Here is a 15,146-nt window from a genome sequence, read left to right as displayed (position 1 = left end):
GCACTTTTCACATCAGCAGCTATAAATGCCTCCCTTTTTTTTTTCTTTTTTCTTTTTTTAAGATGGAGTCTTGCTGTGTCACTAGGCTGGAGTGCAGTGGCGCAATCTCGGCTCACTGCAACCTCCGCGTCCCGGGTTCAAGCGATTCTCCTGCCTCAACCTTCTGGGTAGCTGGGATTAAAGGCAGCTGCCACAACACTCGGCTAATTTTTTTTTGTATTTGTAGTAGAGACGGGGTTTTGCCATGTTGGCCAGGCTGGTCTCGAACTCCCAACCTCAGGTGATCCACCCACCTTGGCCTCCCAAAATTCTTGGATTACAGGCGTGAGCCACCGCGCCCAGTCCCCAGTTCCGTCTTTTCAACTGCATGCAGTCAGAGTCATTATATAAAAATCCTGGCCGGGCGCCGTGGCTAACGCTTGTAATCCCAGCACTTTGGGAGGCCGAGGCGGGTGGATCACGAGGTCAGGAGATCGAGACCACGGTGAAACCCCGTCTCTACTAAAAATACAAAAAAATTAGCCGGGCGTGGCGGCGGGCGCCTGTAGTCTGAGGCAGGAGAATGGCGTGACTCCGGGAGGTGGAGCTTGCAGTGAGCTGAGATTGCGCCACTGCACTCCAGCCTGGGTGCCTGGGTGCCTGGGTGACACAGCGAGACTCCGTCTCAAAAAAAAAAAAAAAAAAAAAGTCCTGATGAACATTTCTCCAGTCTGGAGCAGATGCCTAGAAGGGGGTTTGCTGTGTCAAATGGAGTGGCTCCTCTTCCTGCCCCCTGAAGAGGCCTGCCTACCCCAACCTCAGCCACAAAGATACTTTGCTGTGCAAAATTTGGGAAATATCAGGACATCCAGGCACCACTTCACCATAGATAGCACCGAGTCTCTGTGTACAAACTGCTCAACAGGGAAGAGGTTGTGTTGCCTGCGCAGCTGCCCCCAGGCGGCATTTTGTGTAGTCAAGAAAGTCTCTCAGGCCGGGCACAGTGGCTCACTCCTGTAATCCCAACACTTTGGGAGGCCGAGGCAGGCGGATCACCTGAGGTCAGGGGTTCGAGACCAGCCTGGCCAACATGGTGACATGCCATCTCTACTAAAAATACAAAAAAATTAGCTGGGCTTGGGTGGCGGGTGCCCATAATCCCAGCTACTTGGGAGGCTGAGGCAGGAGAATCGCTTAAACCCAGGAGGCAGAGGTTGCAGTGAGCCGAGATCGCGCCACTGAACTCCAGCCTGGGCAACAAGAGCCAAAACTCTGTCTCAAAAAAAAAAAAACTCAGAAAAAACAAAAACCAAACAAACAAAAAGTCACTCAGAGGAGCTCAAGGCCCCTCGGGGTTTGCCACTTCCGACCCGCCATGGGGCTTGTAAAAACTTCGCCTCCCAGCACAGCTCAATGTTTTGTTAAGGAGCCTCCCTGTGGGCGGCCGAGGCTGGCTGGGCTCCATGGGATCAGCTGGGGCTGCTCATTCATTAATTTCCACATCTACCCACTGGGCTTCCAAGTTGAAGTTCCTGGGGCCCCATGTCCCCTCCCCACGACCTTCAATCCCACAGAGCCCATGGGCACGGCACGTCGCTCTCATCTTCTGACATTCCTGCAAGCTGAAGTCACTTCTTCCTTCCACCAAGGCCATCCCGGGCCATTCCTCTGATCATCTGTTTATTGTGTCTCTGTGTGGGAGAGAACTGGCTGAAGAGGTGGGGCTCCAGTTTTGGGAACATGGACACTGAGAGTTGGAGATGGAAAACAACACAGAAGGAAGCAAAGCCAGAGGCTGCGATGGCCATGCTGCCTGGCCCTGGTCCCAGACAGACATCCCAGCCAGCTTTCCTCTTGCACCCTTTGTCTACTCGCCGCAGCGACCAGTAGGAGTCCTGGGCCCACTTCTCCAAACGGCACACAGATGCCTCAACAGGCACCCACCCGGGAAAGGCCAAGGCCGGGGGCTTGGGGTGCACAGTCAAGCACACGCCTCAGCTCAGCCTTTGTGAGCCGAGTCACTTTGGCCCATCGTTTGTACGCAGCCCCCACCTGCTGCTTGACCATGACCACAGGGCAGGCGCTGCCGCAGGGCATGGACAGGCTGGACCTTCGAGGCCCTCCTCTGTCTCCCCTACCTTCTGCCCGCCACCACTTCCCATCACCCAGTCTGCGCCAAGGGCGCTGACGCTGTCCTTGTCTTGCAGGAAGAGGAGCAGGGCTTGGATGGTGAGAAGGGGCCATCGTCGGAAGGGCCTGAGGAGGAGGACGGTGAGTGAGACCTCTGCGCTCATGAGGGGGCCTGTGTCGGGGGTGGCCTGTGTCCGGCTGGGGATCCCAGGAGCTGGGGTTCGAGTGCCGAGGGGAGGGATAGGGTGGGACAGTGGCCTGAGTGGGGCACTGAGAGGTGGAGTCTGGCGCCATGGATGTCCTGCCCTGGCCTGCCTGTAGCCCTCCCTCACCCCCCTTGCACTTTGGGGCTTGGCTTTCCCATCCGGGGTCCCCTCTTAGGAACACACTACACGCCCTGCCCGGCTCTGTCCCGCGCTGCCTCCTAACTCCCCTCTTGTGACCACGCTGTACATTTCACGATTCTCTCCAAACATCTCTGACCTATTTTACTGAGACGAAAACCACTCACACGGCCTCCCCCGTGCCTCCTTTACAACGAAGGCCCCGAGAAGGGACACGCCTGCTTTCTAAGCAGCTCTGGCTGACTGGCCACAGGCCCTGGCCATGAGACTGAGAGGAGAAAGGGAGTGGCCGAGAACAGATCTGCCAGATCTGACCCGGCCAGGACAGACAGAGGCGGAACAAAATGTGGAATGGCTTCTGCTGGGTCCGTCCGCTTATTTCTCTAAAAAAGCGAAGACAGACATGCGAGATGTCAGCGTTTGTTGGCTCTGTATGGCAAGCACAGGGAGGATTAGTGCTTTCTGCAGTTTTGTATGCTTGAAATATTTCATAATTCTAAAAAAGTAAGACTGTTTTTGTGATCTTAAGTCGGCCGCTGGCAGGAGCAGTGGAAAGAGAAGGTTTCAGGAATGTAGGAACCAGCTCCTGCGGGCAGGCTGGGCTGGGAGGCAGAGCTTCCCCTGAGGCCGTGCCTTGCTTTCCATCAGCACAGCCTGGAGCAGGAGGGGAGACTGAAGCTTGGGTGCAGGCGGTGGGCTGCAGGTGGGGACATTAGTCGCTTACCAGGAAGCACCCTTGCTCCCTGCTTTTGGGGACTGGGGACTGGGGACTCACTGCAGCCGTGGCCCTGGCATCTGTCCCTGCCATGTGGCCTGAGACAGCTGAAGGGATGCAGGGATCCTGTTAGTGACTTGGGGACACAGGAGGGAGGCCCCTTGGCAAGGACAAGGAGAGAGGCTCGAAGACCCCTCTCCCTGGCATAGCTGCCAGAGGGCACAGCCCCCCAGTGCTGTCACCAGCCTCCCCACTTATCTGCGCCGCTGATCCTGAATATGCCCCACCCCCAGCACCTCCTGCCATCTTAGCCTCCTGCCACCTCTAGCAAGGCAGGGAAAGGTTTATGGCTGCAGCTGTTGGAAGAATGTGTGAGCACCCCCAGCCCCTCTGCAGTACGAAGCAGCCTCAGAGGCTAATTGATCAGTGTCGCTAAAATGACGTCCCTGAGCGACTCGGTGAATTCACAGGAGACTGGAGGAAGAAACCTCCCCCGTCCCTCAGAGGCTGTCACATTGATTCCTGGCCCAGCAAAATTGGACGCGCTGCCTGGTTCACCACATGTGATTGAGCGAAATCCTTTTCAAGTCGTTTGTTCTATCTGGCTCAGAAAACAAAACTAATCAGACTTGCCCCATAAATTGAAACCTAAGACTGGGACCAAGCAGGCAGGATTTTGTGTGTTTTCTTTTTTGGGGGGGTTGGGGGGATACTGGAGTCTCACTCTACTGCCCAGGCTGGAGTGCAGCGGCGCGATCTCGGCTCACTGCAACCTCCGCCTCCCGGGTTCAAGCGATTCTCCTGCCTCAGCCTCCCGAGTAGCTGGGATTACAGGCATACGCCACCACGCCTGGCTAATTTTTGTATTTTTAGTAGAGACGGGGTTTCACCATGTTGCCCAGGCTGGTCTCAAACCCCTGGCCTCAAGTGATCCACCTGCCTTGGCCTCCCAAGGTGCTGGGATTACAGGCATGACCCACCACACCCAACCAGATGTTTGAGTTCTGAATTCGCATCTAGAACCTTCTTCCTTTCACCCTGAGAGCCCCCCGCCTCCCCATAGGTCCGCATCAGCCTATCTGGTAGCATGAGGGCTGCAAGCTAGAGGGGAGGGGCCTGGCTTTTCGGGCTGCTGGACAGGATATGGAGGGACAGAGAGGGCAGCACTTCCAAAATAGCAGCTGAGAATCTCTCTACGCCTCCCTCATTGGCTCCTTTAGTTAGTGGAGGTCGATAAGAGGCCAGCCAGCTCTGCCCAATACCTGCTGGATTCAGGAACCAAGAGGTTGCTCCCCCATGGGGCTTTTCCCTCTGGAAGCTCAGCTTTTCTCTCCTCACCGTGGCTCATATGCCCGGAGCCTGTGTCCACTCCAGGCCACAGGTCCTGGCTTCCTCTGTGCCCACCACCTACCTGTCCATGTGCCCTCTTCAGGCCTCGAGATCTGTCCGTTTTTTGCAGGCAGCGATGGGGGGTCTGCCCTCGGGGACTGGCAAATGGGGCTCTGCCTCTTCCGCAGTACACACGTCAAACCCGCCGCGGCAAATCCCGCATCCCTGGCCTGGCCACTGTGGGCTGCCTGGATGCGTGTTTTCAGATTTCCAATAGCCGCAGGGGGCGGGGGGATGACACAAGCCTCCCCAAGCCCAGGCAGGTGTGGTGTGTGTCCCGAGATGAGCTGTGCTCTGCTTGCCGGAGCTGTCGCTTCTGAGCTCAGTAGCCAAGAGGACCCGCTGGGCAGGGCCAGGGCAAGGCAGAGCACTGCAGATGTCGGGAGGGATGTGGCATCTAGAGACAGCCGTGGACTAGGAGTGGGACTGCTTTCTCTCTGGGTGTCTCGTTGTAGGATTTAAGGGAAATCTATGGAACGAGAGGGGGTACAGGCGCTGGGGTGAGATGTCTCGGACAGCCAGATGTGGCTTCTGCCTGAGGTGTTTCTTTTTAAACCTAGGGAAAGGGGGCCGGGGTTTGTGGGTACCAGCCTCTGCAGCACTCCTGGCACTTACTGGGTCCCCTCTCCACAGGAGAAGGCTTCTCCTTCAAATACAGCCCCGGGAAGCTGAGGGGAAACCAGTACAAAAAGATGATGACCAAAGAGGAGCTGCAGGAGGAGCAGAGGTAGGTCCAGCCCCTTCGCTGGCGCCTGGCGGGCTCTTGGGGGAGGGGGTGCCCCTCTGAGCCCTTCATGTTCCTGTCCCTCGGCAGAAGGGCCCAGAAAGGAGGTGGGGCTTCTATGCGCTCTGCCCAACCACCGCCCCACCTCCCCAGTTTAGGAGTTCTTTCCCGCCCTGGTCAGCCAGGCTCGCTCACCCCTGGCACCCCCTCCCTGGCACTGACCAGGAGGAGGCCACTGGTGATGGGGGATACAGAGCCCATTTACTGCACCCCCCACCCGCTGCACACCCCACTGGCCCCATCTAAAGAAATGAGATGCCAGGAAAGAGCCTGGAGCGGACCTGGCTGTCACTCACACACGGAGTCCCCAACAGACCTGATTTCTCCATTTCTCCTTCGGGACACAGCGGATTCTTGGTGCCCATCATTCAGCGGCCTCCCAGGCCGGCGCCTGCAGCCGCGCCTTGTAGCTCCGGGCAGTGCAGCTATGGCTTCTTGCTGTTGGAATTGGCTCCCCCTTCCCATCTGGACTCCCCCTGCACAACCACTGGGCACCCCGCCACATTTTCCCTCCGCTCCATCCTGCTGGGCGGGGAAGGGGTGTGCTGGGCACAGCGAGACAGCTGGGGAGGTCTCAGCAGAGGGACAGTCGTTTGCATCAGGCCCAGCAGGCTCCTGGTGCTCACCCACACTGCTGCCCTTCTGCAGCGTGGCCTGGAGCCCTTTGGTTAAAGCAGAAGTCTAGGTGGTAGCTGTGCCATTTGCCAAGCCTGGTGACCCAGAGCAGCTCGTGGGAATCACCCCCTACTTGTCAGCAGAAACCAGCGGTCTAGGGTCCAAGCAGAAGGGGTGGTTTATGATTTTGGAATCAGAACTCAACTGCCCTCTCATGACTGCATGCCAGGCCACCCGCCAGGCAGCCCTCTAACCTCAGAGCTGCTCTGCCGGTGACAGGTCCTGTCTCCCCTCCCACTGCTGGCATCAGCGCTCTCGACCCTCAGCAGGAAAACTCTTCATCCTGGGTGGGTGGGGGGCGGGCAGTGTAAGCACAGCCAGGAGGAAGAGCCCTGGCAGGAGCCCCGAGTCCTCAGGTGCTGAGGATGCTGCCTCATGGCGTGACCAGGTTTGCTGCATTTATATTTCAGGATTGAGCTGACCTCTGACCTCACTTCCCTGTAGCAAGTTCCTTAGGTCCTGAGCCACAAATACTCTTGCAAATCCTTTTGGTAAGGACACTGATTTCTTAGACTAGCGGTGCTCCCCTTCTACTGCGTGCTAACGTGCCCCCGAACAACTGACGCGGCCTCAACCTCCCCTCCTCCATCGCCTTCATAACCGATTAATACATTTCCCACCTGAGCCCTTCTCATTCTTCTCAAGCACGAGGAATCTCTGGCAGAAAAGGCCCCGTCTGGGGGCAGAGGTTCCTGGAGGGGAGTTAAGTCCCTGAGTTCCTGGAGGGGGCCTAACGGGCCAGCAGGTTGGGGTGCTAGTGCCCCCTCACAAGGCTGGGGGAACTGTCACCCCAGGACCTCAGGCTTCGGAAATGTGGATGTCGTCACCCTGCAGCCTTGGGTCTCACCCTGAGAAGGTGAGGCAGCTTCTGCACAGTGCACAGCAGATACCCTGAGAACGGTCCGTGCTCCCAAGCTGTGAGACAGGCAGGTTCTTATGATCAGGGCAAGGGTTAGCAGACGACGGCCGGGCCACATCTGATCCGCCACCTGCCTGTGTCAACCCAGCGTGGCAGGAACAGCAACACTCACCCATTTTCCTGTGGTCTATGCCCCCCTTTGTGCCACAGTGGCCAAGGTGAGTCGCTGCAGCAGAGACCACACGGGCCCCCAAATCTAAGTGGTATCTGGCTCTTTGCAGAAAAAGGTTTTGCAGTCTCTGGACAGAGGCTAAAGGGGGCTGGACACAACTGCCAGCCCTTGAAGGTCCCTGGGGACAGAGGCTGCTCAGGTAGCTGGATCTGGAGGGCCTCTTAGAACAAGAAAGACCAGGCCTCAGGCTGGGGTTGAAACTGCCACTGCCACCCACGTCCAGAGCTGGGACCTTGGCAGTGGGGAGGGAAAATCCCTTCCCCTTATTTTCAGAGAGTAGACCCTCTGCTGCCCATCCTTCCCCCACTGGATCTTCGGAGGTCTCTAGACCACCAACCCACACTTGGCTGTTCCGTGGGACCGAGACTGTGCCCGAGGTGCTGCTCCTGGGACGAGGGAAGACTCCTCAACTCCTGCACGCTGCAGTTACCACTTTGTGCCCTGAATTGAGAAGGAGGGGCCGGAGGACTTCTTGGGGCAGGACTGGAGTTCACGTTCATTCCCATCACTGCCCAGCCCGCATGCTCCCTGTGGCTCCCAGGCATGCCGGTGGCATCTGCTTGCTCCCCCACACCTCTGCCCCCTGCATGTGGCCGCCCCTCGCAGCACTGCGTGGGGTCCCCGCGGCTCCACATCACGCTGTCCTCACACGGTGATGCTTGGGGTTGCAGAGGCTGGTCAGTTTGGCTTTGGCTTTTCATCTTCAGCACGATGGTTCTCATGGGGGTGGGGAGCGCTGGCAGCTGTGAGACAGTTCTGGTCCCAGCCGAGTCCAGGGAACCACCCGAGAATCATCAGTATGAAAAATAACATGCCTGTTATTATCAAACCACTAAAACCACAGGCCAGCTAGCAGGGTGCTCTCTCTCCGCCTGTCAGGTTCTGCCCTCCCAGGCTCCGTACCTCTGATGGCTTTCCCGGCTCTTAGGGTCCACAGTCGAGTTGCAGCTAAAAGCTGCATGTCCCCTAACTTTAAATTTACTAGCTCAGCCAACAGATCTGCATCTAGAACCTGAAGCTTTAGTGGTTGCCGGTTCCAGCACTCCCCAGGAGCTTCAGTTCACAAGCTCTCATGACAATTAGGAAGTGGGACTGGAAGCAGGAGGCCCCAAATTAGTTCCCCGACATGCTGAAGTGGTCAGTCTCATCCTTGAACTACTCACAGATCCAATTCCTTCCGCCTGAGGCCACAAAGCGGTCAGGTCTGTAAATCCAGAGGCAGCTGCTGCTTAAGATCCTGCTTGCCACTGTCTGCCCACCTCCTCAGCTCTCCCCTCGGGCCGGAGGTTCACACACTTCATGCCTCTGGTGACGTCCCTGGGTTCCGCTGAAGCTGCTGTGGGAAGTGCCACCTCCAGTTTCACAGTGTGGCTTAGGACAGTGGGCTTGCAGGCTGGTGACAGCTCCCCTGAGCAAGAGGCTTCCTCCTCCTCCCCCAGAGCTAGGGAAGCTGGCAGGGCTTGGCTGGCTTCACAGCTTGGCAGGAGAAATAAAAGGCGCAGCTGTCAGCTCCTCTCCATCACTTCTTCCCACCTTGTGGTCTCAGAGGGAAAATGAACCCAGGCTGTAGACTAGGCTGGCTCTGATAGATCAGGACCCACCCCTCCATTTGAGGTCTGCAGGGCTGTCTTGACTCCTCTGGAAATGGACATGACTCTAGAGGAAGGTGCCAGTGTGGTAAAACAGGGAAGGGGAGGAGGCAGCCAAGGAACCACAGCTGTGGGGAGTAGTTCTGGTTCTTCTACCTGATGTATGCAAGAAACTAGAGAAGCAGTAGACCTGCCGTGTGAATTTCCAGCTCAGGCTGGAAATGCGTGCTGACTGTGACCACCAGGAGAGGGCGCCAGAGGGACAAGATCAGACCTGCTGGGTTCTCAGTGGTCCCAGGGCTGGCAATGTGTCTTGGTTCATAAAAGGTGGGCACACCGTTGGCTCCATCTGAAAGCATGCATCCTAGGGTGCCGGTATCCCCCGAGGGGACAAAACTCAGCCAGCGGGAATGGGAAATTGCGTAGGGGGATAGGAATATTGTCAGCACAACCACACAACCCAAGATAAGAAAGGCCCTTGGCAACTCAACTGCCCGAGTTCCTTCCTTAAGTACCCTGCAGAGGCTGAACAGGGTCTGTGGGCTGCCAGGTTCTGTGCGGGATCAAGGGGAGCTCTGCAAGCTCTGGCCAGCTTTGCGGCACAGACTGTCTTGCCGCAAGCAATGAGAAGCAAATCAGCAGTGGTTTGAGAAACCAGAGTCTAGCGCAGCTTCTGCAATTCCAAACATTCTCCTTCCTCGTCCCCATTTCCCCCTCTCCTTGCCCATGGTGCAGGATGGAATGAGTAAAATAAATTATCTTTTTCTCCCCATTTCTCTTTACAGAACTGAAGAATAATGAAGTTATCCTTAGCGTCCTCCTAAAGGCTTTTCCTTTTGGCATCTTAAAAGCTTGAGAGATAAAATGGAACCCCAGAGAGGAGTCTGGGCAGGCTCCCAGGGTGCACGCTGCCTCCACAGATCTGCTGAGCTCTAGACCCTCAATCAGGACTTGTCCCTTGGCTAGCAGGATCCTGGGAACACCTTTGGCCCTGCCCTGTGTAGAGATGTTCATGTCTGTTTCTGTGGGTCACTTTGTTAAGCTGAAGAGTTTTAAGAGTTAGAGCTCAGACCCTGGACTGGGATTTTTCTTACCACTCAAACTTGCTATCCACACACCCTGCACACCTTAGATAAAATGAACATTTTAAAAGCAGAGTTCGCTTTCACTCCAGTCCCCCCTCTTTTGCCCTCACTGAAGTCAAACCACAAAAGACTTTGAGGAATGAGAGACAAATGAGGCAGAGCTCACCTGTGCTCACCAGCTCCGTCAGGGTGGTCAGCCGACCCCTTTCCCTGGGAACCCCACTTCTCTCTCTGGCTGGCTTGGTTGTCGGGGGTGAGATGCCATATTGATTACAGGGCAGCAAAGAACCAGTACCAGGAATTTACTTAACCATTCCCCTTATTTTTCATCTAGAGGAATCTTGGATTCAGCCCTTTTATTGCTAAGACACCTTTTCACTGAGGTTCTTACCAGCTTGGCCAAATCTCCACTCTGCTATAGCAGAAGCAATAATGTTTGCTTTAAAAAGATTTCTTGACTATGCCTTTTCTTAGAAAGTTTGATAGCTTAGTTAGAACTTCAGATCATCAGATCAGTCTCAAATTCGTTTCTTGGAATTTTATATTTGACAATATTTATACTAAAACTCATTTGCAGTTCTTAGGTTTGTTGGTTAAAACATTTTTTAAAGCAGTAAGTTTATAGAAAATGTTTTCATTTAATGGAAGGCTGGGGAATGTCCAGCATCAACCCCTATGGCATGCATTCCCAGTGGCCTTCTCGTCTGGGCCTGGAACCTTTGGTTCAGGGCTTGGGGGAGAACAGGACACATGGCAACAGCCACAGTCATTGCCTTCAACACAGAGCCACGTGTCCCCAAACAGCAATAGTCATGCCCTTGTCCAGGCTGGGATCTAATTGATACAATAGGTTGTTGACTCCCTCCTAGTACAGCTATCTAGGTTTGTCTGGAAAGTTTCCGACCATGGCTTATAGGCACCACACCTCATGTACTCCTGATGGCTTGGATCTCTGTATTCAGCCTTTGTTCAGTCCAATAAACTTTGAGTAGATGATCTCAATTACTGTGTGTTTTTTCAGTTTGCTTTGTTTAAAAAAAAAAATCCCTTTTGAACCCATTGAAGTTTGACCTCTCTTTCATTTTGATGCCTCTTACTCTGCAGCAGAGTACAAAGCCATACATCCACCCTGTTAAAAATCTGTAGTTGCCATGGCTGTCAAAACCACATGACATGATCTGTGTTCACTCAGGGATGTGTGGATTGTGCTTCCATCCACAGAGCTCAGCACACCCTTTCTGTCCATGGGAATTCCTCATTCTTCTTTTTCTTTTTTCTTTTTCCTTTTCTTGAGACAGGGCCTTCCTCTGTTGCCCAAGCTGGAGTGCAGTGGTGCAGTCACAGCTCACTGTGGCCTTGACCTCGTGGGCTTAAGTGATCCTCCCATCTCAGCCTCCCAGGTAGCTGGGACTACAGGTGCTCACCACCACGCCTGGCTAATTGTTTTATAGAGACAGGGTCTGACTGTGTTGCCCAGGCTGGTCTCGAACTCCTGGGCTCAAGCGATCTTCCCATCTTGGCCTCCTAAAGTGCTAGGATTACAGGCGTGTGCCACTGCACCTGACCCTCTTTCTTCTTACAGGAGAGCACAAAGCACACATCATAGGCTGCTGCTTCTCCAGACAGGGGAACTGACTGTAGACACAGCTTTCCCAGGGGACAGGGGGGCTGGGAAGTGGGACTTCAGTATTTGAACTACTAGATGCTGCTCTAGACAGAAAACTTTGCAGGATGGAAGATGCGGGGCTGGGGAGAGGAGGGAAGGGTGAAGCAGAAGGAATATGGCAGAAAAAGAATGGGAGCGAATGTGGAGGCCACCCCTCCAGGCAATGTGGGGGATGCCAGTGGCCCAGGGCTATGCCGAGGTCCTGCAGTTGCAGAGCCTGTAATGTGCTTATAGCCGACCCAGCTGCAGAGCGGGGCTGAGAGGTCTGACGCTGCAATGTGGTTTACGTTCTCTGAAGGCACTGAGCCTGTGGTGTGGTGTGGGGGGCAGGAACTGCAGAAACCAGAAGAGTGAGATGCAGGCAGGATGCAGTGCCCAGCTGGGCTGAGGAGCACAGGGCACCAGAGCGGAGCAAACAACAAACATATGGCTCCCTGGGTTCAGCAGCCGCCTCGCCCCACCTGAGGTGTTTGTGCTGCGGGAGTTGTCCTGTGCTGGTCAGATGGTGTAGCTGAGCCTCATAAAGATAACAAGACATTGCTCCCAGCACAGAACCCGTGCGGAGCAAACATTGAGGCCAGTCTCCCTCCACACCCATCCCTTGGTAAAAGGGGCACCCCCCTTTCTCTGGCCAGTGAAACCCCACAGGCTGCCCTCCTCGCTCCTTTGCCAAGCACTGTCTTGCACACATTTGTATGCTCCCCGATTTCCCAGCTGATAATGTTTTTTCTTTCTCTGCTTCCGGCTCATTCCTCTCAACGAAGGTGGTTTCTAACCTACTTCTTCATAGTACCACCTCAAGACACTTCATGGAGCCTGTCTTCTTCCTCATTACATCACTGTGGGATGTGCAGTCAACAATCAAATGAGGCCCAAAGGGAAACTGAGGCACAGAGCACCTAAGTGATACCTGGGGTCCCCAAACCTCCCTGGCAAACCTGAGATTTAACATCCCAGTTTTCAGAGCCCTCAAAAGTTGCGTGTGTCAGACCCAACAAGCTCCTATGTTCTAAGTGGGTTTTGTTTATTTTTGTTTTCTTCTTGTTCTGAAAAGCAACCACAGTCACACAGGAGAGAGGAGAGTCCCAACTCCGCCGGCTGCACACAGGCTCTGTCTCTCCCCAGTGGGCTAGGAGCACCTTCTTCCTCTTTGTCCTTTCTTCTCGACAGAGTTCAGAAGGAACAGCTGGCTGCCATCTTCAAGCTCATGAAAGACAACAAGGAGACGTTCGGCGAGATGTCCGACGGCGACGTGCAGGAGCAGCTACGGCTCTACGACATGTAGACTGCACCCACGGGATGCACAGCGGCCATGCCTGACGCTGTCCCCACCCTTGCCCCATGCCCTTGTTCTTTCCAGACTTCTGTAGGCGTAATTTTCCCTTATAAACATAGATGCAGGCGTACAGTCTATACGTACTTGCCGAGTTCTTGCAATGTGTATATTACTTTGCAAGAATCAAAATTGTTTTATTTGGAGGACAGAGTCCCTGACCCCTCTGGTTTCTGCTTGCTGGTGAGGTTCCAGCTGTTATCGGGCTCTGAGGCCCTCTCCTGATCCAAATTTTTGTTTGTTTGTTTGTTTGTTTGTTTGTTTGAGATGGAGTCTCACTCTGTCTCCCAGGCTGGAGTGCAGTAGCGTGATCTTGGCTCACTGCAACCTCCACCTCCCAGATTCAAGCGACTCTCCTGCCTCAGCCTCCCGAGTAGCTGGGATTGCAGGCATGCACCATCACACCTGGCTAATTTTGTATTTTCAGTAGAGACAGGGTTTTGCCATGTTGGCCAGGCTGGTCTCGAACTCCTGACCTCAGGTGATCCGCCCACCTTGGCCTCCCAAAGTGCTAGGATTACAGGCGTGAGCCACCATGCCCAGCCAATACTACACTCTTATTTTGCCTTACGAGGATTTCTGGAAGCTTCTGTACCTGTAGGGAAGCAAGCTGTAGGGGAGCATTCTTGGTTTTTTTGTTTTGTCTTTTGTTTTTGTTTTTGTTTTTGTTTTGAGACAAGGTCTCACTCTGTCACCCAGGCTGGAGTGCAGTGGTGCCATCATGACTCTGCAGCCTTGACCTCCCAGGCCCACAAAATCCTGCCTCAGCCTGAGTAACTGGGACTACAGGTGTGTACCACTACATCCAGCTAGAGGACAGCGTTTTTTTCTTTTCCTTTTTGAGACAGAGTCTCACTCTGGCGCCTGGTCACTGTGCCCTTCACCTTCTGGGTTCAAGTGATTCTCCTGCCTCAGCCTCCCTAGCAGCTGGGATTATAGGCACGCACCATCATACCCAGCTACTTTTTGTATTTTTAGTAGAGATGGAGTTTCATGATGTTGGCCAGGCTGGTCTCGAACTCCTGACTTCAGGTGATCCACCTGCCTCGGCCTCCCAAAGTGCTAGGATTACAGGCATGAGCCACCATGCCCAGCCGGGAGCGTTCTTTCAGCAAAAAGTCTAATTCAGAGACTCACCTTCCATCCTGGCACTAAACAATAGTACTAGAGGTAAGATCTGCCAAGAATTTCTCTCCCTTAAGCAGGATACTTACTTTAAATATAATTAGGCAAGATTTATTTGAGTACTTCCCTAATTGTATTTAATTAGAACTATGCTGGATGCTGTAGACAGAAGAAATAAAATACTCAACTTAGTCCCTACCTTTCAGCAGGTTAAAGGCCTTTAGGGAAGAAAAGCCTGTGTGCAGGGAAAGAGAACCTTACCAGAGAGTATTCAATAAAATGCCAAAGTGATCTTACAGAACAGTGCCCGTAACACTAGAGGGGATTGTTCCGTCTTTGTGAGTGAACATACAACGATGGGGATGACTGGTCCTTCATACCATGCAGGTCCCATTTCTGATCACCCCACTGGCAGGACAATTCACAGTTCTTGAGCAAACTGAGTTAGGGAGGGTATGCTAAAGACGGAACCTATGCAAGTTCTTAGAAATATTTTTTGTTTGCTGAAATAAAGCTGAATCAACACACTACCTTAAAAAAAGTGGAGCAGCGGCATTTCCATGCCTCATGCTCACCATCATGAGGTTCACTTCCCGCCGTCGCCTCTTGCCTGCCAGGGGTTTTTTGGAAGCCCCTCTCCGTTCCACTCTGATTCCTTTTGTTTCTTTGCCGACCATTCACTCTCTGTGTCTGTTGTTGGATCCAAATACGAGTGTTTTTCTTTCTTTTTGTGGTCAATGCTTTTTTCCTTCTTGAAATTGTTTTAATGTGTTTTGTCAAAAGCATTTAACCATGTTATGATTTAAGAATTCTCGGCCGGGCGCGGTGGCTCACGCTTGTAATCCGAGCACTTTGGGAGGCCGAGGCGGGCGGATCACGAGGTCAGGAGATCGAGACCACGGTGAAACCCCGTCTCTACTAAAAATACAAAAAATTAGCCGGGCGCGGTGGCGGGCGCCTGTAGTCCCAGCTACTCGGAGAGGCTGAGGCAGGAGAATGGCGTGAACCCGGGAGGCGGAGCTTGCAGTGAGCCGAGATCGCGCCACTGCACTCCAGCCTGGGCGACAAAGCGAGACTCCGTCTCAAAAAAAAAAAAAAAAAAAAAAAAAGAATTCTCTGTTCACTTGAGGTCAGGAGTTCAAGACCAGCCTGGCCAACATGGCAAAACCCTGTCTCTACTAAAAATACAAAAATTAGCCAGGCGTGGTAGCGCACACCTGTAATCCCAGCTACTCAGGAGA

General features: G+C 53.9%; 1 protein-coding gene across 3 annotated transcripts in view; it reads left to right on the top strand.

Annotated features, from left to right (window-relative positions):
- The window catches only part of MXRA7 (matrix remodeling associated 7), a 37,893-nt gene extending 23,263 nt beyond the window's left edge, over positions 1-14,630 (top strand). Inside the window, exons 2-5 of one of the 3 annotated variants that reach the window (XM_030826964.1) lie at positions 2,187-2,250; positions 5,191-5,284; positions 6,427-6,507; positions 9,482-10,783. In XM_030826964.1, coding sequence (XP_030682824.1) covers positions 2,187-2,250; positions 5,191-5,284; positions 6,427-6,460 — 192 coding nt within the window. In that variant the 3' untranslated portion in view covers positions 6,461-6,507; positions 9,482-10,783. Of the gene's footprint in view, positions 1-2,186; positions 2,251-5,190; positions 5,285-6,426; positions 6,508-9,481; positions 10,784-12,617 lie in introns of those variants that run through there. The other 2 variants (XM_012512494.2, XM_030826965.1) reach the window with 2 other exon arrangements.
- Positions 14,631-15,146: the final 516 nt, after the last annotated feature.

The sequence above is a fragment of the Nomascus leucogenys genome, chromosome 14 (genome assembly GCF_006542625.1).
Source record: "Nomascus leucogenys isolate Asia chromosome 14, Asia_NLE_v1, whole genome shotgun sequence".
Lineage (NCBI taxonomy): Eukaryota > Metazoa > Chordata > Mammalia > Primates > Hylobatidae > Nomascus > Nomascus leucogenys.
This window is presented reverse-complemented; position numbering and strand designations above follow the sequence as displayed.